Here is a 26,835-nt window from a genome sequence, read left to right as displayed (position 1 = left end):
ACAGGGTGAGCAAGGCTGCTGACCTGCACAGATTCGGTGAGAGAGGGAGGGGGCACTTTGGTGGCTCCTCGCCTGGGCAGTGATACTTCTGGTTTCTCCTGGGTGTCGCCAACCACCTAGAGTACCACCTGGTCTCTGACCTACGCTGCCACTCCCGCTGTTGTATCTAAAGGCAGACGCCCTCGAGCTCGAGCCCCACTTTGGGTAAGCCCACTTCTCTATCTCTGTCCCTCATGGGATTCTCTCTCTCTCTCTCTGCCCCTTGCTCACTTGCTCCCTCTCTCTCTCAAAATAAATAAATAAATAAATAAATAATAAAGACAGACACCCTCACCTTTGCCCCTCGGCCCCTGAGGAGGAGAATGTGCAACAGTCAGTTGACCTGGTTGCTCCCCACACAGAATCTGGACTAAGCAAGCTGCCAGTGGCCCCGAGGGTTTCTTCTGCTCTGTCTGCGCCACCTCTAGGCATGGAGCAGCACACGGGACTCACACACACACACCCTGCTTTGAGGTTTCTGGGGACGTTCTCCCATCTGTTTTTCTGTCCTCTCTCTGCTGTTCTAGTCTACTAAGAGTCCCCGCCCCCCCCCCCCCCGCCCTCCTGCTTTCAAGTGGAACTATATAGTTTCCTTACATTTTTCTTACATCTGTTGTTTCTATGCACTTAGTACAGGAAAGTCAACATTGCAGGAGGTGCTCAGTCTGCCGCCCTGAAACTGGTGCCTTCTGTGGGGTTTCCTGTCCCCTCGCCAGGTCTCTTTCTCCCACCAGAACCCCGCCGCAACTCCAAACACCCGGCCCTGCTACCAGGGGCTCGGGAAGCTGCCACACCGTCTTCTGTGGAAAAGAAACTCAAGAGCTGCTTGGTGTTCTTGTCCATTGGTTTTGCCCCAGTCACCCCCGGATGTAACTTCTGAGTTCCGAAGTCAAGTGCAAAGCCCAGCACGACCCGCCCCTCGAGGAGTCCTTTGCCCCAGTTAGAGCCCAGCATGGGTTTTGTGAAAATAGACTTTATTATAATAAAATGTCTTTTTAAACAAATACCCCCACCATTCCACACCCCTGGAGACCAAGGCCGGGGGTGGGGGTTCAGTCGAACGATCTCCCACCACAGTGAAGGAAACATGCAGAGACACTCACCCAGCCGCAGGGTTAGAGGGGGTGGTGAGGGTAAGGGTGGAGAGCTCTCTACCCCATTCTGGACAGGGAATGTATGAAAATAGCTGCATAAATCTGTCCTCTTCCTCAGCCCCCAGACTCCAACAGGGGCCAGAGGAAAATGATGCAAACGAGAAGTTGAATCCAATGAGCAAAATAAGGCAAACCCAACTCCTGCTTTCTGCCCGCTGGCCCCAGGGCCTTTGGGGGTGGGACACACAGGGGCCAGGAGGCCGGGCTGGCAGGGAGGGGTGGAGCACTATGGAGCGGGGTTAGGCCCGCTTTGGCATGGCCTGTCTCCTTCCTGGGCCTGTGCGGTGGAAGCGAGGTGGAGGAGGCTGGACTGAGGCACTGAGTATGTACATATATACAGGGTTCCGCCCGCCTGCCCCATGGGGAGGGGGCTCCAGGGGATCCAGTGCAAACTTGCCTTCAGGGAAAGGAAGACATGTCAGGATAGCCTGCGCCATCGGAGCGGGGAGGATCAAAGAAGGGACTAGCATCGTGTGGCAGGAAAGTAGGCATAGGTGGATGGACGGGGAGTCACAGGTCCTGGCTCTGTGACTGAGGTGCTCAGCAACCTTGACCGAGTGATTTCCTCATTCTGCGGCTCAGTTTCCCCTCCTATAAGAGGAAGGTGCCCCTCCAGAGGATTCATCCTTGAGGACTCATCTAGCTCTGACCTTCAAAGAGTCTCTGATTCCCATCCAAGTGCCACAGTGTTAACTCAGAAGAATGGGCGTCCAAGGCCTTCCCCACCTCGTGACCCCAGGGCCCTCAGGGGGCCGCTTCTGCCTGCAGGATGGGCCACAGCATCACTCCTTCTTCCCAGAGCCCAGTTTCCTTAGGAGCTGCTTTCCCTTGGAGAGGAGACCCCACACCTTCTCGCTTGTGCCCTGTGGCCCCCCCAGTTCAATTGTGGGGAAGCTGCCAGGGCCAGGGGCACAGGACCAGCCTCTGGGCAGTAGGGGCCCTTGTGCTGAGCTGGCCCAGTCCTGAAATGTGAGAGAAAAGGGACAAGGTCAGGGCCTGGCTCCCTGCCCCAACCTGACACCTTCGCCCTACAATCTCAGGTACTTACAGCCCTCCATGTCACAGACCCATGGTCAAGAACCAGAGCCCCACTACCGCCCCCCCCCCCCCCCCCCACTTCTCCCAACACACAGAGCTCAGAGAGGTGAATGCTGAGGGAACACTAAGCTGGGAGTCAGAGGGACAGACATAGAGTCCAGTTCTGCTTCCAGAACCTGGGCAAGTTGCTCTCCTTCTCTGGGTCTTCCTAAAGGGTACTGGGCTGACAGAGCTCAGGAGTCCTCGGACCTACCCCTCGGGATGGGTGCCCCCAATTCCCCCATGTCACTCCCTCACAGCAAGGAAGACCAGGACCACTTAGAAGCAGCCACCGCCGCCCCCCTGCCCCACTAGGGAAAGCAGTTCCTGCACCGCCTCACAGACAGAAGCAGCACGCTCAGCCAGTCCAGCAGATGCAGTGCTCCAGTCCCATGAGGAGGAGATTGGGACTCTTCCTTAAATGACCTCTCCGAGGGCTGTGGGGAGCCAGGGCCAGAGCCGCACCACTCAGCCCCACCACTAGCTCTGGAGGCTGCCCTGCTGCTTCTGTCAGCATATGTCCCCTGCTGAACCTCCTCCTAGCTCCACTGGCAACCATGAATGGCTCCCCTTGGCAAAGGCCCAGCCAGTGCCATTAGTGGCCTAAAGGACAGGGATTGGGTGAACAGGAGAGCCACCGGGAAGCCTCCCTACCCCTATTCCCCATTCCCACAACCTTACCTCGACCTCCTGTGCCTGGCACAGCCCAATCAGATCTTGCCGGCCAACGAATTCCCCACCCCTGCCCTCCAGTCCCTTCCTTCCTCAATGCCTGCCCCCAACTCACCACCACAGCCTGGCAGTCTCCTGGCCAGAGCCAGCCATAAAGCCCAGACCAGAAGCAGGAGAGCTGGGTGCCCAGCCTAGGACCCCCCAACCCAAGGCCCTGGTGACATGGCAGGGCCTGCCCTCAAAGAGGTTTGCTGGCACCTAGAGGCCAAGGTGTCTACTACTAACCAGACACGCCTTCCCAGGGCTCCTTCCATAGCATCCCAGGAGGGAGGGGTTGCTGGGGAAACAAACGAAGGGGCCTCTGAGCCCCAGAGATGAATGGTTTGGGGTTATCTATGGATTTCAATCGTTTAAGCCCCCCTTTTATTCTCTCTGGCAGAGAAAATTGAGAATTGGAAGTAAAATCATGCATCTGATCCCCTAACAGGTCATGATGCAGAGGACAAGGGTGGGGAGACTATTATTACTGGTGGAATTACCGTATCATCCTTCTGTCACCAATAATAATCACAATATTATAATACCATAGTCATATGGTATCATAATACACAGATGAGTCACAATATGGATGTTACACCACATTCTATAAGCCGCATGAGCTATAGAATATGAGGAGTCAGCTAATAGGGGGCATTATATACTAAAATGACATGTATTCCTATAGCAGCTGGCACTGCCCAAGGTAAAAACAAAAGGAGAGGATGATCCTGCACCCAGATCTGGCTCCACAGCAAGATCTCCCTCCCCCAATCCCTAGGAGAAAGCAGAGAAGCCAGGTCAGCTCCAGTATTCAGGACAAAGGAGTGCTATCTGATTATGGTGACGTAAGGAGTGGGGAGTCACATGAACAGAGGGGGCCGGTCCCCCACTTACATGTTGCTCTCTCTATATATATCTATCTCCATCTAGCACTGGACTCGTCTCCTCCTCATTCTCTGAAGAACAGGGAACAAAGAGAGGAGTTGGGTTATGGACTGACTCACATACTCCCTGCCCAGTCACCAGGTCACTCAGCTCACAGGAACTGGTCCTGCTTTGCACAGCCTTTGTTTCTGTAAATATTGTGGACAGATGCCCAGGGTTTCCCACTGGGGCCAGGACCCATCCCCTCTCCCTGCGCCGTCAGGCTGTTAACTCAGCTGTATTCCACCCACCCCAAGGAGAAGCAAGCTCGAAGAACAAGGACCCAGGAAGCTTGCTGGGCCTTGCTGGGCAACTGGCTTTAAAAGACACCTGGGAGACAGGGTAGGAGGTTCCCTGAAACCCGGGCTATGACTAGTTACAGGTGTGAGGGCTAGAGGGGTCCTTTTTCACAAGGCCCCTCACCGACATCAGCCCGCGGGGCGTGGGTAGCTGGGAGAGATGAGCCTGGGATCAGGGTCACAGCCGTCATTTCTCTGCAAAGAGCGGCACATACTGGGAGGGAGCTGGCCCTGGCAGGGCTCTCCCTCGAAGCCTCACTCTGCACAGGGCTCCCCCAGATTATAGCCAACTGCTCCCCTCCCACAACACTGTCTGAGCCCCCACCACCACTCTGGCAGGGTACAGCCCCAACTCCTGAGCTGGGAGCCCAGCTCTTCACTGACCTGACTCTCGGCCTGGGATGTCCCAGGCTCCCTGTCTGAGCTGCCCGCCTCAGGTCCAGGGCCCTCCAGGAAGTTGGATGGAACCAAGCCCCTCTGTCCATTGAGCTCCCCCTGGGGAGGAGATGCTGATGAGGCTCAGACTAGGAAAGAAGCTTCAGCCCCACCCCCTCAGCCCTGGAGCCCCTGGGGGAACAGCCTGAGGTCAACATCACTGTCATGGCCTGGTCCATGTCAATGCCTGGTCCATTCCTCCAGGTTTCCTTCAGGAACCCTTGCTCCTCCCTGTCCCTGGCTCTGGTAGAGCCCTCCCTGGAAGGGCTGGTGAAGGGGGTATATATAGCAACTCCCCGCCCCTCCCCATGTTCTCACATAGTAGAAACCATCATCGTCCATGTCACCGAACACAGTAATGATGTCGCCTGCCCGGAAGGGCAGCTCTGCCTGTGGAAAGCCCAAGAGGCTGACGTCAGCCCTGGGGAGGCCCTGCACCACCCCCTTGGCTGGGCTGTCTGTGGGGGTCCTCACCTCCACATCCATGTTGGGGGAGCTCTCCCGAGGGTTGTAGTCAAATGCAGCCACCATGGAACGGGAGGATTTCAAGCTGGCAGAGGAGACCTGCTGGGGGCGGCCTGCAGGAGAAGGGGGAGAGGACTGGGGACTCTCTGGACCCCCTACACCATACCATCCTCCACACTGCTGAGCCCCTATTCACTACCTCTCCACTAGCTGCAGCCCTTGGAGAGAGCCCAGAGGGGCCACCCAACCCCACCTCTCCCCAGTCTCCCCTGCACAGGAATGGCCCCTACCTGCACAGGGTTGGGCAGAGCCTTCTGCCTCAGCTGTGGAGAGAATGTGCAGGTGAGCCCTGCCCCTCACTTCCCTCCTCATCCCAGGCTGGGGGTGGTGCAGGGCAGGCAGGATGCTCGGTCTCACGCAGGGGATACAGGAGAAAAGATGTTCAGGGAACAGAGCCCAGCCCTTTGGATTTGGTAGTAAACTAAGACCCAGAAAAGGTCAAGGACTTGCTCCAGGCTGCACAGAATTTACAGTCAGGTGCTTTTTGGAGCAGAGGCCCCGGCAAACCACTCCCCGTCCCCATTAAAAGGACGCTCCCCAGTGGAGGGAATGGATGTGGATGAAGGTCTGCCCTAATTCCCTTTACCTGCTCAAAACCCCACTCATGTCTCCCCAGAAAGCCAAGCAGCGCTCCCCACCCCCACTCATCCTCACAGGCCCCGAGGGAGAAGGGGGTCTCACCCACCTTTCTTGGAGCGGCGGGGCTTGGGGGGAGGCCCAGCGGTGCGGGCTGTAGAGTACACAAAGGGACCATTCCCTGATCCAGAAAGGCAAGTATATGTAAGAGAGAAAATGAGGCAAGGGAGGGGGACAGAATAGTGTCTCTGGAGTCTCCTCTTTGGACTGTGCCAGGGTTCTTGTACTCAAGTTTCTAAAGGGCTTTCCTCTCCCATCCTAGACCTCAAGGACCCAAACTTCATGGCCCATCCCCTCTGCAACAGACCCCCGTTCCACGTGGCAAGCTAACTGCTGTGGCCACACTGGCCACACTGGTCTCTACAAGGCTCTACAGGTTCTGCTAGACTCCGGATAAATGATGTTCCCTGGCCACCCTGGACATACAGATGGCTCAGGAGGGACTGAGTTGGAGCTGGGGTGGTGGGAGGTAGGTAAGGGACAGCCGTAGGACATACCTGAGCCTTCAGTGAGAATATCTGGGGACAAATAACCCCGCTGGAGCAGCTGCTGTCTCTCTGTGGGACTGTCCACAGCCACCTCAGCCACCATGTTGCAGGGGATGTAGCCTGTCCGACCCCCACCTTCACCGCGGTAGAAGCCATCGGCATCCTTGTCCCCAAACACCTGCAGGCAAAGACCAGTCATCTCAAGAGGCCAATACGGCTTGCTCCCTGGCTCCAAGGCCCTGAGCCCCACAGCACCACACTCAGAATTGAAGAAGAATGCTCTACCTTCTGTGGGTCGTGAAACAGGAAACAGGGGGAAACAGCCAAGAATAAGGATTCATACAGCATCACTCACCGCCTGCACGTCCATCCCCCCAGCCCATCCCAGGCTAGATCTCTGTAACCTCTGAACAGCAGCAAAAAGCCTGGAGTAAATACTTGGAGACTCAGTGAAAACTGTAACGTTACCAGGAGCAGTTACACTGTGCGGTGTGCCCGGGCCACTGAAGTAACCCACATGCCCTGAACCTAATCCTCAACCATCTCTGGGAGGTGGACATGAACATCAGCCCCATTTTACCACTGAGGAAACTAAGGTCCAAAGCAGCTAGTGCATCTACTCAAGGTTACACAGCTGCAAGTGTCAGAGTCAGGACTCTGGCTCTGGAAGCTGTGGTCTTCTCCGTGAAGGCTAGGACACCCCCAGTACAGGAGAGGAGAGAGGGTGGGGGACCTGGACAATCAGTCAGTCACCTTCAGGATCTGGCCCTCCCGGAAGGGGAGCTCCTCTTCCCCAGCGTCAGGGTTGGGTGACATTGACACCGGGTCATAGTCAAACAGAGCCACAAAGGCCCTGACAGGTAGGTCCTGGTAAACCGGCGCTTCTGCCGGGGGGCTCCTCAGAGAGGCTGTGGAAAGAGCGATGACAGTAAGGTCTCGCCAAAGGGTTAGGTCAGGAAAGGCCCCTTCGGCCTCACCCAGCCCCCCTCGGGTGCTCACCCAACTCGGTACCGCCCGTCCTGGGGGCCTGGGCCCCTCTCCGCAGGGGGCCCCTCCGCCCAGAGCTGTCCTGCCCTCTGGGCTCCCCAGTCTCTGTTGCCTGCAAAGAGAGCGCAGCAGAGAGCAGAAGTGACACACCAGCTGCTGGTGGGGCATCAGCAGGGGCAGGACCCCACACGCGCTCCCCAGCTCTGCCCCGTCAGCATAAGCAGCACAGCAGAGCCGGGACACAACATTCCTCTCCTGGAGCCTGGGCCCAATCTCTCGGAGACATCAGACACCCCCACGGGGGGAGGAAGGGCGGAAGGGGAGACCCCGGCTCCGGCCACCCTTGTTGGTGAGTGCAGAAGAGGGAGGGTCTCAGAGCTGGCCGAGGAGCATGGGAGAGGAGGGCCTCTTCTCAGCATCGGGGTCGGGTGATGCTGGACATCACCGTCAGTGTCCTGAAGACGTAACTAAGCTAAGCACAGGGCCACCCTGCCCAGAGGCAGGGGGCTGGCTGGCGGCAATTGGCGACTAGCGGTAACAGAATATTGTGCATCCCAGTTCCGACAGGCAGAAGCAGCAAAGCAGTGGAATGCGGGTGGGAGGAGGCGGGTGAGGGAGCCCAGAGGCCCAGCCCCACCTCTGCGGATGGAGGCGGCAGCGTGGAATGGGAGTGGCTGGTGGGCAGCAAGCAGAGCCACCAGGCGGCAGCAGGCAGGGGGCTGCCAGGGTGGGCAGTGGGCACGGACCCGGGAGGGTGGCTCCTTGGCTCTGCCAGTCGCACCGCGGCCTCTCCGCTCTGGCTCCCCCTTCTCCCAGGCCGAAAGGCGTGGGTAGGGGGTGGGGCCCGAATTGGCCTTCAGAGGCCCCCTGGACCTTCCTATGGGGGCCGTGCCCCAGGCCTCCCCATCTCCAGGGTAGCAGGAGCTGGTGATGCTGATGCCACCGCTGCCCGCCTCCTGCTCGTCCTCAGAATCATATTCGATGCTGATTTCCAAGCACTTGGGGGAGAAGCAGCCGGCCAGGCTAGATTCTGGAGCCCGGCCACGGGAGCATCTCCGGGAAGGGGCCGGCCGCCCTCTCCCACCAGCCTCTGGCACACCCTTGGTCCCCTCGCCCACAGGGGGGCTGCCCCTCTCCCGTGTGGGGCCCGGCCGTCCGGAGGCCTGGGGCCCGCCGTTGCTGAGAAGTCGGCTGCAGTGTTCACGGGGATCTGGGGACCGCCTGCGGTTTGGGGGCTTCTCAGGGGAGCCACTTCCTTTCCTCCGGATGCTTCCACCAACTAGTCCGGGTATGTCTTCCAGGCGGTCCCCACCCCTGCAGGGCTCTGGAGACAAGGGACACAGGCCAGGTCCTCGAGGCTGACCACTGTCACAGCCCAGCCCCAGCAATGCAGACTCGGGTGGGCCGGGGTCTCGAGAAGAACAGCCTGCCCCTGGCCTCTCCTCGTCTTCCTCATCCTCCCCCTCATCTTCCTCGTCCTCCTCTTCTTCCTCTTCAGGGATGCTAAAAAGCTTCTTGCTGCAGAACTGCTGGAGGGGCAGCTCCAGGATCTGCTCCAAGATCTCCTCGTCGCTGTCGGTCTCACAGAAGGGGTCAGGCTGGGGCTGGGGCTGGGGGGAAGGGCAGCGGGGAAGAGAGGTCCGTGGGAAGAGGAGACAGCTGTGACCTTTGTCCTCAAGTGAGGGGAGGGGTTCCATGCAACCCCACAGCCCTCCCTCAGCTTCCTACAAGAGGAAAGACCAGAGAGGGGGCTGGCCCAAAGCCACACAGCAAGTCCAGAGCACAGCCAGAGGAGGAATTAGAGAACACACCCCAGGAACAGGCTGCACAGATGTTGGGGCCCGAGGCACAGGAGCAGCAGGGAGCAGACCACACCTGTGACAGCAGGGAGGCCTCCCCACCCCTCCCCAGAGGCTCCCGGAAAGGATCTCAGGAGACCAGGGTGCTGCATGTGGCAGGCTGGAGCGGGAGAAGGGGCAGAAGAGGGCTCCTCAGCCTCTCCTTTCTTCCCAGGAGGGCAGAATCCTGAGTAACTTCCTATCTACTGCTCAGGACAGGGCCCAGGCCACACACCTAGAATGTTGCTGGCACTCAGTGGTGGTTGGAGCAGCTGCTGACACGAAGGACAGAGACCCGAGAACCAGAGGTCTAGGGCCCACGAGCCCATCCTCACCCCGTTACCTTGGCCCCATTCTCCCCGATGCTGTTGCCAACAACCTGCTTCTGGAAAGAGCAAGTCCTGGAACTCAGGTCCTCCTCCTCCTCCTCCTCCTCGTCCTCCTCCTCCTCTTGGATGTCTGAGAGATCTGAATTGCGGCCATGGTCCACAAGGGAGTTCACCAGACGGACCCCGAGCTCTGCCGTGTCCTCCCTCTGCAAGAGGTGACAAAGGAAGACAGAGGGAAGGGTTTGAGGAGGCGTAGGGGGCTCCAGTAGGATCAGCCCTAGCTGGAATGACAGGGGTCCCTTGGCAGAGGGAGAGAGAGTCATGTCCCAAATGGGGGGTGTGCACAAGGGTGGGGGTGGGGGGAAGAGGATAGTAGCCAAAAGGAAAAGAGGAATCTGGGAAGACAAAGTGACAAAGAAGCAGACACGGAGCACACACCAGAACAGAAACTAGATGGAGAGGACACCCAGATTTTGGCTGGCAGAGGCAGGGAGGCAGGCCCCAATTCTCTGGGTGGCCCAGTGTGTCCCCAGCTCCGTACCTCAGCCCTGGGCCTCAGCCCAGACCCTGCCTCTCCTCCGCGGCAGGCCTCAGCACAGGGCACCCGCTGGGTGAGAGCTCCTTGGGTGGAGCAGGGTGCCAGAAGGGCCTCTTCCTGGGCCAGCGGTGAAACTGCAGGGTCAGGAGCTCTCTCTCCCACAGCTGGCTCGCTGGCCCTCCCGTCCTCTGAGGTGCCCAGCACAGCTGCCCCAGCCTCCTCCTGGAATGGTGGGTACTGAGGAAGGGCCCAAGCCCTTGGCCTCTGTCCCAGCCTCCACCTGTTCCCCCTCTCCCCAGCAGGGTACCTGGGAGCGAGGTGCTGGGGGCTCCTCGGGGGATCCTTTTGCTGCCTCTCTGGGAGGGCTTGCTGGGGGGGCCCCGGGGGGCTCTCGAGTTCCGTGGGGGTCAGGGCGCCGGAGGGGAGAGCTGGGGTCTCCAGGCCCCGGGGAGGCTGGAGCAAGGGGTGGTCTGGCTTCCGGGCCCGGCCGCGGTGAGGGGCAAGAGACCGTGGCTGGTAGGCAGGCCGCCACTAGGGCTGGGGGGACAGGAGCTGGAATGGAGTCAGCTGACTCGCCGTGGGGTGACATGGTGCGCACAGCCACCTCACGGCACACTTGCATCAGCTGCAGCTGGGACAGCTCCACCAGCACGCTGCCTGCCGTGGGTGACGCCACCTCCATGATCTGCAGGTAGAGGGTAGAGGTGGAGGTGGCTGAGTCGAAGACACGATGATGGTTAGCAACGGCAGTCAGCATGATGCCAGGCAGCACACTAAGGCCTTGGCATGTCTTATCTCACTTAATCCTCCCGGCCACAGGGCTTCAGTGGTGGCCTGGTGTTTGAATCACAGTCGTCTGCTCTCAAAGCCCATGCCCTCGACCTATCTGCTTGCCCAAATGGGCACCCAGTGCCCAAATGCCAGCGGCAGGGCATCTCTGTGCCAGGTTGGGGAGATGAGGTCTCTGAGCACGGCAAGGAGAGACCCATATCCCAAGGAGAGACCCAGAGTCCCCAGGCCATACCTTTTGCCCATCAGCATAGATGGCATAGCCCGTGACCCGGACGCCATTGGAAGTGCCAGCAGCATCAATTGTTACTGGGAGCCAGCTGATGATCAAGATTCCAGGGGAGGGTCCCGGCTCAATCTGCACATCCAGGGGGGCATCAGGTGGGCCTGAGTGGGGGACGGTACCAGACCCAGGTATGCAGGACACTCACCTGCAGAGGCACCAGCCTCGTTTCCCACTTCCCTGAAAATGCACTTCCCCTGGTCTGGCCTTCTGAGTATTACAGAGCGTCAAAGCCCAAGCAAGCCTGCATACCTGCTGGGAGTGTGGTGAACTGCAGGGTGGCAGCCCGCTGCTCCGGCCTTTCCCAGCCTGGTTCCCAGGACTCTCGAGGTGGGAGCTGAGCCTCCACTCGGGCCTGATAGAGAGTACCAGGCCGCAGGTGACAGAAGGTGGCCCAGTAGGTGCTGGGGCGGGCAGGGGGGCACTCTTCCCCATTGAGGTAGACGGCATGGGCCAAGTTGCTATTGCCGGGCACCCAGGTGATCTCAGCAGACGTGGCTGTCAGTCGATGGACCCGCAGCTGGCTAGGTACCACCCCGGCCCGGGTACCCACCACCAAGCAACAGCGCAGAGGGTCGGAGCTGCCCTGGCTGGTCAGGGCCTGCACAGAAACACGGAGGGGCCCGGCCCGCAGGTCCAGGTTCTCGAGCACAGCCTTGGGGGGCACCCCCGGCCCCAGGGCCTGACGCAGCTCCCCGTTCACGCAGATATGGTAGCCGCGTAACTCCACTCGCTCAGGAGGCGGCTCCCAGGCCAGCACCACACTGTGGGCCAGCTGCCTGAGGACCACCAGACCCCGTGGGTAAGGCACAGCAGGGGGCCCGCCCAGGCCCTCAGGCTGGGGGCTCAGACTGAGCTCGTCCCCCGCAGCCTCGTCCTCAGGTCTGGGCTGGCTGCGTCCCCCGCTGCTCTGGCCCCCGCTACTGCTGCCACCCCCGCCTGCACTCAGGAAACTGAGTTCGGGGCCTGAGCTGTGGGACAAATCGGCCAGCTCCGGAGGGAGGGAGGTCAGGAGGTCATCGTCGGACACACGCTCTACAAAATTGGAAGGGACCAGGCCCCTTCGGCCATCCATGAGCTCCCCTGGCAGAGGGAGGGCAGGGAAGGGGGAAGACAGAGAGGAGGTAGAGAAAAACCAGTCCAATAAATGCATTTTAGCAACGGTTAGTGGGTGATCTTAAGCATTTGATCCAAAGCAACATTTATCTGTGAGCACTTTTAAAAGGCAAGAACACTCAACATCTGCAGTAGAGGAGTCATTGCTAATATTCGTAGGTGTAATAACAGTACTGTGGTGATCTAGGACAGCGCTTCTTAAATGTTAATGTGCATATGAATCGCCTCAAGATTTGTTAAAATGCAGATTCTAATTTAGTTAGGTCTGGGTGGGGCTGCGAGTCTGCATTTCTAACAAGCTCCCAGGTGCTAGCACCACAAGGCTCTCCGAGAACCATGTTCTGAGGAGATGCATGCTGAAGAAGGGCTAGGCGAAATGTCATGATGTCTACAACTCTCTTTTACATCACTTTTCATTTTTAACCTACAGATGGAAAAAGCAAATATGGCAGAATGTTAACAACTGTTGAACGTAGGTGGTGAGTATATAGGTATTTGCCGTATTACTCTTTCATTTTTCTGTACATTTGAAAACTTTCAAACTCCAAGGGCCTGAGTAGTAGGGACAGGGGCGCCCTTGAACTTCCCTTTGTGGAAAACAGACATCCTCAAAGGGAGAGGAAAGCACCACCTGATCAGGGTGAGGGAAGGACTCTTCAGCCACAAAAGGCCTAAGTGCCAGAGAACAGATTCCCATATGGTTCTAGAAGGGATGAGGACCCATAGCGAGCCTGTGTCTAGGAACATGACTGGTGGTCAGTCCAGGCGCTGACCAAAGGTAAGTTCCAGTTCCCCTGAACACATGACAACAGAGGGATGTCAAGGAAGGAAGAAAGTGGGCACACAGCATGCCCTGTCACTGCTAATTTGGGAGAAGGGAAAGGATTCCCAGGGGACAGATGAGCCAATGGCTGCTATGCCTTATTAGGAGGAAGGGAAAGCAGAGTCTAGGGTTTAAGAAAGAGGGTGCTGAAGAGGAAGACAGGTCTGAGCTGCAGTGGGGGGACTTCCAGCTTCCCCAACACCCTCGCTCTCTGCTTATGCTAGGAGTGGGGGGAAAGCATGGAAACTTGAAGAAACAATAGTGATTTTCAATACATTAGAGAATATAAGCACTTGTAGTGGATCAAACGGTGACCTCCCAAAAATATGTCCACATCTTAACCCATGGATCCTGTGAGTGTGGCCTTATTTGGAAAAAGCATCTTTGCAGATGTAATTAAGTTAAGGGGCCTGAGATGAGATCATTCCAGATTATATGGATGGGTCCTAAATCAAATGACAAGTGTCCTTATAAGAGTCACACAGGGAGAGACACTGAGAGAAGAGAAGGAGGAGGTAACGTAACTACAGAGGCAGACACTGCAGTGACGTGGTCACAAGCCAAGAAACACCTGGAACCACCAGGAGCTGAAAGGGACAGGGAACAGAATCTCCCCTAGGGCCTCCAGAGGGAGTGTGGCCCTCCCGACACCTTGATTTCAAACTTCTGGCCTCCAGAGGTGTCACAGAATACATTTCTATTGGTAATTTGTTATGGGAGCCTGAGAACATTAATGTCAGTACTAACAGTTAAGAAGGTAGGAACCTCCACGCTGAGTGCATCTACCGCCCTGATGGGCTGGCGCTGAAGCCCTAGTCAGAGGCAGGCACACATTCCCGAAGCTCGAACCACCGACAGCAGTCCAGGCAGGACCAGACATAGAAGAAGCAGTTGCTTAGCTAAGTGTGATGACGAACATGGCATCCCAGCCCCTGTTGTCTCCATGAGCCTTTAAACCTATCCCAGATCATTTAGTTCAAATTCTAATCATTTGTGCTTAGTGAACATTTGTGTTCCTGCTGCCCCCCTCCAAGAAAAGTTGTTGGCTTCTGGGTTTTTGTTTTTGTTTTTTTCATTTAAAAAGTCGTTTTCTGGGAAATATTTAATCCCACTTTCGGTCACCCATCCTCTGAGGAGTTTAGCTCTTCCCCCGCAGTTCACAGCAGCTACTCAAAGAACAGATGCAGGGCCCGGGGAAGGCATGCTGAGTGGGCACTGAAGACCTTGCCTTACAAACCCAAAGCTTTGGGTGTTACGGATTCAGATCTAACCTCTTTCCTAAATCCCCGCCCCTGGTTATGGCCCTCACCCTGCCCTGCCTACACCGCAACCCAGTCTCAGCCCAGGGCCGTTCTCCCCGCTATCTGGCCAGGGCCCACCTGGGTCTCCCAAGACCGTTTCTTTGGCAGGCTCCACCCTATTGCCCAGTCTCAGTAATGGGGCTTCTGTTCAGGTGTCTGAGCTTCCCACAGGCCCTGGAGCACTGCCCTGAAGCCCACGCCCTGCCTGGGCCCTGACACCTGCTGACTACTCACTGACACCCTTTCCTGGGCTCTGGACCCTAGTTCTCCCTCCCCCACACCCAGCTAGAGTCCAGCTTCAGATCTTTGCTACATGCCCAACTTCAAGGTCACTAGTGTTAAGCACTGCCATGCCCTGTCTGGAAGCACAAAAGCAAATTCAGCCAAAATTCCCCGTGACCCCATTCATCATCTGGACTGTGGCAGGCACTGCCCTGCCCTGCTTGGGGTAGGTCTGCAGTCAGACAGTGGCTCCCTTTTCTAGACCCCTTCTGTGTGGGCTGCCAGGTCTCTATATGCCTTTTAGCTGAGTCTGAAACGTCCTGGTGGCCTGAGCATGCCCCCCAGGGAGACCGTGTGGGTGGGTGGAGGTCTTTGTGAAGAGGGGCTCAAAAGCAGGGGGATGGACAGAATAACCCTGCCACCTTCCTACCTTCAAAAAAGCCATCCTCGTCCATGTTGCCATAGATGTAGATGTACTCGCCAGCAGTAAGCGGAAGCTCTGCCTCTGGGTTCTCATTGGGGCCCTCGAAGGGGTTGTAGCTGTTGAAGGAGGTGCAGAGGAGGAAGAGGACAGCAACCCACATCTTACCCCCGTATCCCGTCTCCTCTCTCCCGCTGTACTAGGCCTTTATGGAGACTTGGTTTTTCACCATCAGCCAAGTAGAGCGCTAACTGTGCCCACCTGGCCCAACTGGGCAAAGAGGACATGTCCAACTGGGATCCCTGAATGACGCCCACCACCTCCAGAAGCCTCTATCTTCACCCAGCCCCTCCTCCCATACACCCCAAACACTAGGGAAATGGGGGGCCGAGAGGAGGGTCCCACCTATAGCGTGCTAGGAACACCTGGATCCTGGCTCCTCCGCGGCTGCCCTCCGGTGCGGCTGGGAGCAGGGAGACACTGTCTGCCTCCAGCTCCTCCACCTCACTGGCTGTGTCCACCTGCAGGCAAACAGAAAGGGCCAGTCCTCTCCAGGCTCCAGGGCCAACGGCAAAGCAGGCAGGTTTCCAGAAAGAGCCAGAGGACCTACTACTTTGAGAAGGGAAAGACAGCACATGCTGGACAAGGCCAGCAGCAATGAGCCTCCGTGTTTTCTAAAGCAGCACCCAAGCCAGCAGATCCTGGCAGAGCCAAGCTGCCCTGGCAAAGGGGAGTGAGTATAACCTGCATCTCTCCTGAGCCCTGACCTCTACTGTACCATCCCAGGAATTATGACCACGTTCCCCACTGAAGAGGAAGCCAACCACTCTGATGCACAGTGGGTGTCCAACGGCAGTTTTCTCTTTAAGGGAAAAACACGGCAAAGCACTCTGACTGTGAAGAGCTGGAAGTCAGGAGGCAGAAGGTCCTGAGAAGCCCCTGGAAGGGGGGCACCCTGGGGGCAGACAGCGCAGCCCCTCCACGGCACAGCCAAAGCCCGCACCATCGTTCCATCCCACAAGGGGGCAGCAGAGGTTGGGGCTGGGTTCCACCGCTTTCCCCAACCCCGGTCAGCAGGGCTGCTCCTGCCTTGCCCCCTCGGATTTCTGAGGTTTAGGAAGAAGTAGAGAGAGGGACAAGGTGATCAAGCACTTGGTAATAATAATAGCGGCCACATGTTAAGCACCTACTGCGCGTCCTGCAGTAGTGCTCTTCCTTTTATCTTTTCATGGAACCCTCCCAACAACATTTCAAGGCAGGTCCTATTAGCTCCAAAATCCAGACAAGGAAGCCAAAGCCCAGAAAGAGTCAGACACTTGCTTGCCTAAAACAGAGCTGGGATCTGAATCCCAGAACCCGTGTTCTTTCTCACACAACCATCTGCTTCTGCTACAGACACTCACATGAACAGTCTCATTATATGGATCCTGGCGCCCAAGCGTCTCCCTCCATCCGGCTCAGGACTCCAGGGCCTCTGTGAGCCCCAGAGGGGTGGGGCTGGGCGACCCAGAGTAGGGCCGGCAGGTGAGCCCTGGAGAGCAGGGCAGCCTCCACCCGAGCTCCTGGCCCATAAAGAGGAATCTGCAGGCCCTTCTCTCCCAGGGCCTGGTTCCACTTCCCAACTTGGGCCCCCACAAGGCCCAGCAGCCACCCAACCCCTGGGGACCCCAGAGGAGAATAGGGCCAACCCCAGGCCCCTCCCCAGCACTGACCTCGGGTGTGGGGCACGACTTGGGGCTGTTGTGGATGGATTCAGAGCGAGAGGAGTTGGAGAGGGACTCTGCCTTCTTGGCCGTCCTTCGAGGGACCCCGACAACGGTTGCAGGGACAGGCTCAGAAGACTTTGGGGTGCAGCGCCCAGGAGAGCCCGGAGGGAGGTCAAGGTCTAAAGAGAAGATGGCACATGGGATCTGTGACCTGAGGAGGGACTAGGGAGCAAGCAAGGGACTAGGGACCAAGGCTGCTTGGATACGGGGTCAGGCCCTCCATAGCCATGTTTCCTTACAAGAGGGAAATACTTGAGGAAAACTTACTAAGTAGAGGTGGAAGTGATTTACATACATTATTTCGCATGATCCTCAGAGCAGGTCAATGAAGTGCACTGAATTATTCCCATCTTACAGCTTAGGAAACCAGAGCTCGCGGGTTTAGCAGCACACTCAAAATCACATGGGCTGTTAAGTGAGAGGGGCTGGGGATTCCGGATCTGACTGATGCCCAGCCCAGCTCTTTACAAACCCTTACTGCTGGCTGCTGATTCCTAGTGTCCAATTCCCAGCCATAACCACAGAGGTCTTGCTGAAGGAGAGGAGCAGTGGTTGAGATGCCTGGCCAGACTCCAGGAGAGCCACTCGTGTGATCTCATTTCTCCCCCATCAGAGCCTTATTCCAGCCTGGCCCTAACTTGCCGTGTGACTTTGGGTGAGTTGTGCGCTTTCTCTGACCCTGAAGTCTCTGCTCTATACAAAAGCATTGCAGACAAAATGTCACTGGGGTCCACTTACCTTTGGGGCCAGACCCACGGCAGGGGTGAGGGGTAGAGCAGCAGCACGGGGGTGGTGGGTGGTCCCCAAGGGTACTGTAGCCCAAGGCAGAGGTGAGTAGATCCAAGGGGCCAGGGTGCAGGCGGAAGGCCTGGAGCTCCTGTGCCAGGAGGCTGAAGCGCTCTGTTTGGCTGCGGCACTGCTCTTCCAGCTCTCGAACCCGGACCTGGGCCAAGACCTCCCATAAGCCACCAGGCCCAGCAAAGCTGCCCAGTCCATCCTGAGCCCCCACACCAGGCTTCAGCTTCCACCCACCCAGCCCTAGGCCTGGGCACCAGCCCTCACCTGGCTGCCCCACTGCCTTAACAGTGTCTGAGCTGGGGGTGAAACACCAGAGCTGTGGGCGGCCTTCACTCCCAACCCTCCCGAGAAGGGCTAAACCCACCCCCCACTCAGCACACCCTCACACCCCAGGCAGTGGCACTCGCTCCTTCCTGTTGCTTCCGGGCCAAAAGGAATGGCTCCCACTCCCAGCTCCACTGCCAGTATCTCCTCAGGAGTTTCTTTGGCTCTGCTGCTTGTCACCCTCTCAGTCAGTGACCCAAATCCCCACCCTCAAGAGAGATCCTGCACAGGAGCTAGGGACATCTTTATGGCAGGAAGGAGCCAATTCTCAAGAATTTTTCTCAAGTATCAGAAAAGTCCCAACATTTGGGACTCTCTCCTGGCCAATATCAAGAGGGTCACGGGTTAGACTGGTGAGGAACTTCCTCATGGTCTGAGCGGCTATGTTTTAGAGGAGGGTCGGCCCCGCATCTGCCAGGCACTGTGGCAGCTCTGGGCCCAGGAGGTGGCCCACACGTCCCGCAGGAATGCCAGTCCTTCTACAGGTTCTCAGGTCTGCTACGCCCTCCTCTGTTCCACATGAGAGCTGGGACCGCTGGGCCCTGAGGCAGGAGACCCAGCTCAGGCAGCCTGGACAGGTGCATGGGAGGGGACAACCCAGGGAGGTGGGGGGTCAGGAGGCTGTACCTGCATGGAATCCAGGGTCGACTGTGGCAGGAAAGGAAAGCAAAGAGGACAGGTTAGAACCCTTCACCCTGCGGGTCACTGAGCAGAGAGGGAGAGAGGGAGCAAGGGCCCAAGTGGACACCACCTGGTCAGCTCCCTGGACTGACTGAGCAGTTCCTAAATGGAAGGGTATTTCAGGTGAAGGCAGCCTCTGGGGGTGGGGGGTAGTGGGGGCTGATGCCACCCGACCCAGGAGCCCCTGCCCAGCTGTGCCCCTGCCTAAGAAGTAGGCCAATAGTGGAAGGGATTCCCGAGGCTCTGGAGCACCTAAGGGCCCTTCCTTAACCCCACACCCTCCACACCCACACAGTCCATTCCAGCCCTCTCTGAACGTCCCTGCCTTCTCCCCAAACTGCTGTTGCTGGTGGCCACTTCCAAGGACCCTACCTCCAGCAGCTGCACAGCCCCTTCATGTTCCCTCTTGGCTTCTGCCTGGGCCTACAGGTAGGAGGAGGCAAAAGTTGGAGAGGAAAGGTGAGTAACAGGGGAGGAGGGAGAGGGAGATGGATGGGAGGGGGGAGACGTAAGGGCAAAGCAAGGGAAGAAAAGGAAAGGGGAGCTGGGAAGGGGGAGGCTGAGGGCTCCTCCCTCCCAGATCCCACCCCAGAACCATACCTTAGGCCAGAAGGTAACGGTGTCAAGGAGAGGCACGTCTGATACTGTTTCTCACTTTCTGGGACATCCACCCTCTGGGTTTCCCTCCTACCTCTTGGGATGCTCCTTCTCAGCCTCCTTCACCTGCTCCCTTTCTTTTGCCCCTTTTGAGTGTTAGGGTGCTACAGGGCACAGGGATGGGCACAGGGCACTTTACACTCTGCTCTCCCAAGGAGTCCCATCTAGTCACATGACTGGACACATTGATGACTCCGAACCCTATCTCCACGACCAACTTCCCCATGACTCCAAACCCATAGATCCAACTGTCTTTGAAGTGTCCACTTGTATGTTTAACACATAACCCAAACTTAGCCAAGGCAGGACTCAGAACTCAGGACTCCCTAACTCTCACACCTGTTGCCCCTTCATCCATCACCTCCTAGAGAGTGAAGAGCCCCACACTCCATTAGGGTTTACTCAGCAAACGGCTAAAAGAAGCAGGAGCTCAACTAGAATCCTATGGAGTTTTGTCAATTCCATCTCTAAAATATACTTCAATTCCTTCCACTTGTTTCCACCTGCATCGCCTGCACCCTCATCCAGACGGCCGTCATCTCCCTCCTGAACTGCAGCAGCCCCAACACCTGACCACCTACCTGCCTCCTCACCCACTCCCCCAATCCACCCTCCACAGTGCTGCCCATGTGATCTTCTAAAATGATTAATCAGATCATGCTACTCCCCTGCTTGGGACCTTCCAACAGTTTCCAACCCCTCAGAGAACAAAATACCCACTCTTCTTTAAGGCCCGACAAGATCTGGCTCTTGCCTATTCCTGCTGTTCTCTCACCTATTATAATCTAGCCAACTGGTCTGGACCCCCGTGCTCTTTCCTGCCACAGGGCATTTGCGCTTCAATTCTCCTACCCGGAGTGCTCTTCAGCTGGCTCCTTCACACCCTTAACGTATTAGAGGCCTTCCCTGCCCACCTCTCTAAAGTGGCCCCTGGCCCCACCCTAGTCACTCCGTCACACCACCCTGCTCACTTCCCCCCACCAGGGCCCGTCAGTGACTGGGGTTGCCTCACTTGCATATCTGCTTATTTGCCGGTTGGCCTGGGACCTGATCTTTCCCCACCGCTGTCCCCAGTGCCTAGCACAAAGCCTAGCACTCAGTGGGTGCTCAGTAAATGCTCACTGGATGAGCAGCTGACTGAGGAGTCCAGCAGCCTACCACCCTTCCCTCACCCCTGCCCCCACCTGCTGCAGCCTCCGGACCTCCTCCTGCTTCTCCTGCAGGCTGATCCGAGCCTGCTCATGCTCCACCTCGAGCTGCTGCCTCCGCTGGGCCACCTCCCGCATGTGCTAAAACACAAGACCTTGGGTCAAGGCCAGAGCCCGGCTCCACCATTTCTGTAGATCTGAGATGTGGGAGCTCTGGACACCATGTGTTCCAGATGCCTTCTGTTAAGAAGGAAACCGAGGCCAGAGAAGGGCAAGGCTGGTGGTGCCAGGACTGGGGCTCAGACCCCAGGGCCCCACATAGGGCACGTTCTACCGTCCCACTTTCTCCTTGCATCAGGGACCAAGACCCTCCCCCCACCTATGCAATCTCCTCACCTTCAGCACCTGCTCCAGGCTCTCCAGCTTGCTCTGCAGGCCCTGGCTCTTGCGAAGGGCCGAGTCCCTCTCCTGTGTCACCCCCAGGAGCTGGCCCCTCAGCTCTGCATTCTCCCACTCTACCTGGAGAGGGGGGAGTGGCAGGGAGCTGGGTGTGTGAGCCTTGTCCCAGCAGCTCCCTCACCAGGGGGAGTAGTACCCTTCATACTCTGGCCCAGTTCAGGGGGCACAGAAGACGGCCCCCTGCCCAGGGACCAGGGCCCCCGCGAAGCCCAGCCCCACAGCCCGTGGGCAGAACCGCTACCTGCTCTTTTTCCGTGGCTCTCCCACTGAGCCGAGAATTCTCCTCCACGAGGCGGGCATTCTCATTCTGGGCTTCTCTCAGCTGCAGTTCCTGAGAGACCAGGGGAGCTCTGGGCGGGGGTCTGGCACCTACACCCCTCCTCTCCCCACACAGAGGACCCTGCCCTCCCAGACAAGGTCTTCCTCCCCCACCTGGACCCTGCGCCAAACAGGACAGGAGAGCCCCGAAGGACAAGAAGGGTGAAAGCAGAGCTGAGAGGGAGCCCACCACCTGGCTGGCCTCGGGGAGGCCCTCGGGAGCTCACCAGCTCCTCACATCGCCTCTGCTTTTTCCGGGCTTCCTGCTCCAGGCTCTCGCATTTCTTTCGCTTCTTGCTGAGCTCTGACTCCTGTGGGGTCGGAACCAAGGGCTCCTCATGTGAGAAGGCAGACCTGCCCACAACTGGTCTCCTCCAGCCCTTGACCTGGGACTTACCAGCTGCTGCACCCTCTGCTGCTTCTCTGGCTCCCCTAGGCCCGTGGGTGGGTTTTCCACATCCTCTTGGGGCCTGGCCTGCAAACGCAGGGGGCAGTGGGGAGGCTGGCACCCAAGAACAGGGCCTCAGAGCAGCCTGCCCCTCTGCCCAGGCTGTCTGTGGCAGGCTCCCATGCCATCTCACGGTCAGCAAAGAGATCCCTGCCCAGGAATGGGGGCTGTAGGGAAGGGGGTGCTGCCTGCCCATGCCTCCAGCTGATGTGGGAGTGCAGAGGCTGTGCCCCTGTGTCCTCCAGACATACCGCTTTGAGATCCTGAGACCCATGTGTGCCCTGGGAGATGGGTCCCTTATCCAGGCCAAAGCTTTCCCTTTTTAGCTTCCAACAGCAGCCCTGCTCTGCACTCAATAACTGTCCTGGGTGTCCTTCAGTGACTGGCAGAGAACTAGGAGGCTGCCTGAGCCCCCAGGGATGCGGTGCTCCCAGAGCTAGGAATTCTGGATCATCCAAACCTGGGCTTTGCCTAGAGCAGTGCAAGCCTGGCCAGACCCTCCTCCTAGCTTCCCCCAAGCCCACCCTGTCGCACTTCAGATTTATCTGTGCAAACTCTAGGGGAGGACAGGCCTTGATGGGAGCCGCATCTCCCTCCCTGGGCCAAGCAGAGGGGCAAAATCTGAGCAAGAAGCACCCCCACCCCCACCCCCACCGAGGCCTTGGTCCGTATGGAATCCACCTTCTCCCACCCCTGTTTCCAGAACGAGGCGAACCTAGGTGCCGACCCAGTAGAGAGGATGGAGAGGAGCCAGACCTATAACTTCTGGGGGTCCGGAGTGGGCTCGCAAGCCCTCGCGACAGAGGCCGCCTACGCCCAGGACCCAGCGAAGATCGCTCGTACCTGGAGCCGAGGGGGACGCACCGCCACCCCCGGGGAGCCGGGGCCGGGCCTGGAGGACCAGGCGGGAGCTGAAGGGGGCGTCCCCGCGCTGCGGCGGCGGCGGCGGCGGCGGGAGGCGGCGGCGCGGGCTGGGCCCCGGGCGGCTGCCAGGGCAACCGCGGATTTGCGGCCGGGCCGTACCACTGGCGGCGCGGCAGGGGCGACGGGGCGGGCCCCGTGGGGCGCAGGCCTGCGGAGGGCGGACCCCGAGTCGCCCGGGTCCGGCTCAGCGCAGGTACGGGCGACCCTGCCCCCTGGGGTCGGGAAAGCTCCCCAGCCCTTGGAGCGCGCACGCCACCACCGAGTCCTAACCCTAACCCTAACCCCACCCCCATCTCCGGACGCCCACACACCTGCCCTGGCGCCAGAGCTCACCTCTCCCGGGGCCCCGGGGGCGGGCGCCCCTGCTCTGGCCGGGGCAGCGGGGCCCGGGGGCCGGGGCGGCGGGGGTGGCTCCTGCTGGTTGCGCAGGGCGATCTGCCTCTGCAGCCGCAGCACCTCCCGCTGGGACTCGCGGAGCAGCCGGTCGAAGTCCCTCACGTGGAGCCACTGGGGGCCCTCCTGGTTGGGGGACACGGAGAGGAGTCAGGCCTAACCCTTGCCCGCCCCCCAGCATCCCCGGCGGAGCCCGCGCTCCACGGTGCCGGAGCGGCTCTGATGCGCGGGAACGTGCACAGCCTCCCATGCATACATGCCTGGCCATAGGTGCACGCGTGCACAGCCACATGCTTCCGCGAGCCCGTGTGCAGACCGTCAGAGTAACTCATTTACTGGGCACTCACGGTGTGCCCGGCACTGTGCTAAAATGCCTTGTGAACATCGCTCCACACAAGTGTGAGGTATGCGTGGATTCGTACAGCCAAACCCGCTGGCATACAGCCTGAAGCCTGGAGCACAGAAATTCCCAGGTCTGGGATTCATAGCTCCACCCCCTTCAGTTCAGGCTCCTTCTCCCCGCTCCCACCTGGGCCGTTGCCAGGGGAACCTACTCCCCAGCAGCTTCTACCTTCCCGCTTCATTTGCATCTCATCAACATCTCGTCCACATCCCGCAAGCCAGGCAGGTGGCCCTGCGGAGGGTTGAACTGGAAGGGGTGACCAGGGCCTCCTCGCACCTTGCCAACCAGGGTGAGCCTGGCCTGCAGCTCCCTGCACTCCCGCTGCAAGGCAGCAATCTGCTTGTCCTTAGCCAGCAGGGCGCTGGCTGTCTCACTGAGGTCCCGGGCTCGCTGATGGGCCAGGGCCTTCCGGCACAACTCCAAGCTGGCCCCAGGACGGGGCACAGGGGCACTCACCTGGCCAGAGGAGGAGTAAGGCCAACGGTCATCTGAGGGCTGGGGCACTTCTCCCCACTCCTCAGCTCCTCCCAACGGAGGGATTCGGATGAAAACCTAGAAGTACGGCCTCCTGCTTCTACCCTGTATCTGGGGCTTCAGGGGACCACTAGCCTCACTTGACCCCATCCCAGCAATTCTCAGACAGGACTGGAAGGGTTAACTCCACATCCTAGTTTAGGCCCAAAGGCTGCTGCTAATTGAGGGCTGCCACTGTCATGGGTCTTCATCCCTGCCCCCACCAGCCCTTCACCCAAAGATGAGCTCAGCGGGAGGCTGCAGCCAGCACCAGCACGTGGTAATCCAGAAACTCCCCGCCTGTTCAGGAACGCCCAACGCTTCCCTCCCTCCAGTAACTCCAGAAACCCTCAGCCTCCTAGCCCAGCCAGCATTTGCCCTTTCTACACCCTAGCCCGTGTAGTTCCCGCTTTCCTGGGTGCCAGGAGTCCATGACTCCCGAACCCCACTCCCTCAGGCCCAGCCTGGCTCCCCTCTCCCTGGTCACCCAGCCTCCATCCAGCAGCCTCCCATCCTCACCACCTTCAGGTTAGTCTCCTGCAGCTTCCGGGCCCTCTCCTCCAGACGCTTGGCAATGACCGCCAGCTCGGCATTCTTCCGCTTCAGCCTCCGCACCTTCTCCTCTGTCTCAGGGAAGCTGCTCTTCCTCTGACAAGGGGTCAGCCAGAATTGGGGCGTGCGGGGAGCACCCCGCAGACCCAATCCTAACTGTCCAGGACTTGAATTGGAGCCCTGGGCTCACAGTAGAGTCCTTGGGTACTCTAAGTAGGGGTTCACCCTCTCTGCATCTTGGGATCATATCACCTCCATGCAGCCCCCACTTGGAGGGATGCTTTATGGGATGAGGAGGGCACTGAGGCAGAGGGCTGGGGTGTCTGAGTCTGGCTTCCCCCAGCCCCAACCAGGACCCAGGACTCTCTTTCCAAGCCTCACCAGCATCTGATTTTCCTCCTTAAGGATGGCACAGCGCTGCTGCAGCTCCCCCAGGGCCCTCAGCAGCTCCAGATTGGGCCTGTCCCCAAAGCCCATGCTCAGCTTGCCCTGGCATGGGAAAGGACAGGACACGGCACCTCAGAAACACACCCTGCCTTGTCAAAGCCCTCCTATGGAAGCATCCTGCCCCCCAATGGTCTAAGGAGACATGGAGACGAGAAGGTTCTCCCCCATGTCCTAGGCCTTCAGAGGGGAGCATGAGAGGCCTAGAAGGGGCCCCCACCGGCCTCCCCTAGCCCTGAGACCCTCTCTGCTAGTCCCCAGTTCTTTCCATCTCTGCCCATTTCTCCCCGGGAAATGCCAGCTCAAGCTCCCAGCCCCACCCCTCCAGGCTCCTTCTGGCCGCTCTGGCCCCTTGCTTCTCCCAAAGCCCTGGTCCTTCCATCTTCTACAGGAGGCTGCTCACACCTGCCCCAAACCTTGTCCTTCCTGGCTCAACCCAGCACTGAGCCCCCTCCCTTGAATCTGCTTCCTCTGGTCTCTGATTCCACCATACACCCCCACCACCCCCACTTCCCCCAGGATCCTCCAGCCCCCAAGGACAGAGACTCTCAGAGGAGGAGACACAGACAGACAGACTGTTAAAGAAAGACTCACGGAGGGAAGGGGCAGGGGCAGGGCCAGATGTAGACAGACAGGGAGAGAGTCAGAAGGACAGACATATGGCAAAAAATGGAGCCACTGAGATTCCTGCCCAGAGAAGGGATGACACACAGTCACAGAGAAGGACCCACAGACAGAGACAGGCCAGGAGAGGAGGAGTGGGCAGCGGGGTTACATATCGTGCCCAGGCTGGAGGGCGCCAGTAGAGGCCCCACCTTGGAGACCCCAGCCCTCCCCAGCTCCCTTACCTTAGGGAGAGCCTCCACCTCCTCGTCCTCCAGCCTCGGGCAGCTGGGTCTGGAGCTTGCTGCTTGGTGCCCCAGGCTGTTCAGCCCGGTTTTGGTTCCTTCAGGGTCAATGCCCCCCATAGCCCTGGGGCTCTGGGCTCCCTCAGGCTCCGGCTCGGAGCTCTCCCCGGGCCTCGGCTCTCCAACCTGCCCAGCTGCCGGGATCTCAGCAATGCTTGGGGCTGCGCCTCCAGGTTCGCTCCCCTGGCCTGGAGTCCAGTTCTGCCAGGCGGACAGGGCCCACGGCTCCATGGCTCTGGGGTCCCCCAGCTGTGGGAGAGGTGTCAGTTGCTCCATGATACTGCCAAGGGGCCCCAGGACCCAGGCCGGGGGACATCACCCAGCCAAATGGAGGGGCTGGTGAGGGTCATGCCAGGCCAGACCCTTTCCTCTCTGAGCTCTTGGCTTCACCGAGGCTCCATCCGAGGTTGGCTGTTCTTCCTCACCCACAAAGGAGGCTGCAGGAGTCCGAGCTTCCAGAGCTGAAGCTAGGGGTATGTGAGCTATGTTTGCTCGTGGCTATGTGTGTGCGCGGGTGTGTGGAGGAGCGAGGGTGTCCCCGTGGGGGCAGGGAGGATGTGCAGAGGCCACCAACAGCAGCGCCTGGCTGAGGGTTTGCGTGTGTCTCCAGCCCTGTCTGTTCAGGTCAGCACTGTCTTGTGTGTGTTTGGAGGACAGGTGCCCCCGCTCGTGTGTGCTGGGGGTAGTGGCTCTGTGTGTCACCGTCTGCCTGTTTCGGAGTTACCAGTTGTTTCTGTATGTGTGTGGGTGTCTGTATTGCAGGGCTGTGGCAGTGTGTGATGCTGTCACTGGTTGTGTCTGAGCAGCTCAGTGTTGTGCAGCCGTGTGCATCGGTGTCATTGTGTGTCCGTCAGCGTCTGTGAGTCTGGCTATCCATCACGACCCTCAGCCTGGCTAGGGTGTGCAGGAGCTGCTGGGGGTGATCCTCGACCGTCCGCTGTGGTCCTTTATCTCCTGCCCCTCTCTCTGCTGCTGCTCTCCCGCTTGCTGGGCAGTCGGCTGGTCCTAAGGAGGCCTGGGTCGGTGGGCTGCTTGCCTCATAGTCTCTGTCCCTGCTGGCCTCAGCTCTGGGGACTGCAAGGGTCCCCTACAGTCCCGGAGCCCCGAGATGGTGGGCGCAGAGGAGGGCTGAGCCTCAGAATGGGGGTGATGAGCAGGGGAGAG

The 26,835-nt window shown here is 58.9% G+C and overlaps 1 protein-coding gene across 9 annotated transcripts; it reads right to left on the bottom strand.

Moving 5' to 3' along the window:
• Positions 1-992: 992 nt before the first annotated feature.
• On the bottom strand, positions 993-26,835 carry TSPOAP1 (TSPO associated protein 1). 9 transcript variants are annotated; one of them, XM_045488243.1, is made up of 32 exons: positions 25,612-26,834; positions 24,701-24,808; positions 24,287-24,415; positions 23,531-23,710; positions 22,792-22,977; positions 21,484-21,561; positions 21,314-21,397; positions 21,010-21,099; positions 20,706-20,828; positions 20,346-20,450; positions 18,877-18,927; positions 18,451-18,471; positions 17,440-17,644; positions 16,648-16,820; positions 15,341-15,456; positions 14,945-15,054; positions 11,305-12,135; positions 11,005-11,156; positions 10,288-10,665; positions 9,984-10,202; positions 9,457-9,648; positions 8,022-8,885; positions 7,288-7,387; positions 7,042-7,196; positions 6,298-6,466; positions 5,850-5,921; positions 5,395-5,427; positions 5,114-5,217; positions 4,958-5,029; positions 4,589-4,699; positions 3,876-3,937; positions 1,994-2,155 (listed from the first exon to the last, which is right to left on the bottom strand). In XM_045488243.1, exons 1-31 carry the CDS (start codon positions 25,945-25,947, stop codon positions 3,908-3,910), a joined length of 5,577 nt encoding a protein of 1,858 aa, XP_045344199.1. In that variant the 5' UTR covers positions 25,948-26,834; the 3' UTR covers positions 1,994-2,155; positions 3,876-3,907. The 9 variants fall into 9 exon arrangements, with proteins under 9 accessions (XP_045344198.1, XP_045344195.1, XP_045344196.1 ...); XM_045488242.1 differs by lacking the exon at positions 3,876-3,937 and having other exon boundaries at positions 993-2,155; positions 9,493-9,648; positions 25,612-26,835; XM_045488239.1 differs by lacking the exon at positions 3,876-3,937 and having other exon boundaries at positions 993-2,155.

Source organism: Leopardus geoffroyi, chromosome E1 (assembly GCF_018350155.1).
Source record: "Leopardus geoffroyi isolate Oge1 chromosome E1, O.geoffroyi_Oge1_pat1.0, whole genome shotgun sequence".
NCBI lineage: Eukaryota > Metazoa > Chordata > Mammalia > Carnivora > Felidae > Leopardus > Leopardus geoffroyi.
The sequence above is the reverse complement of the archived record's forward strand: the minus strand, read 5'-3'. Positions and strand labels throughout refer to the sequence as shown.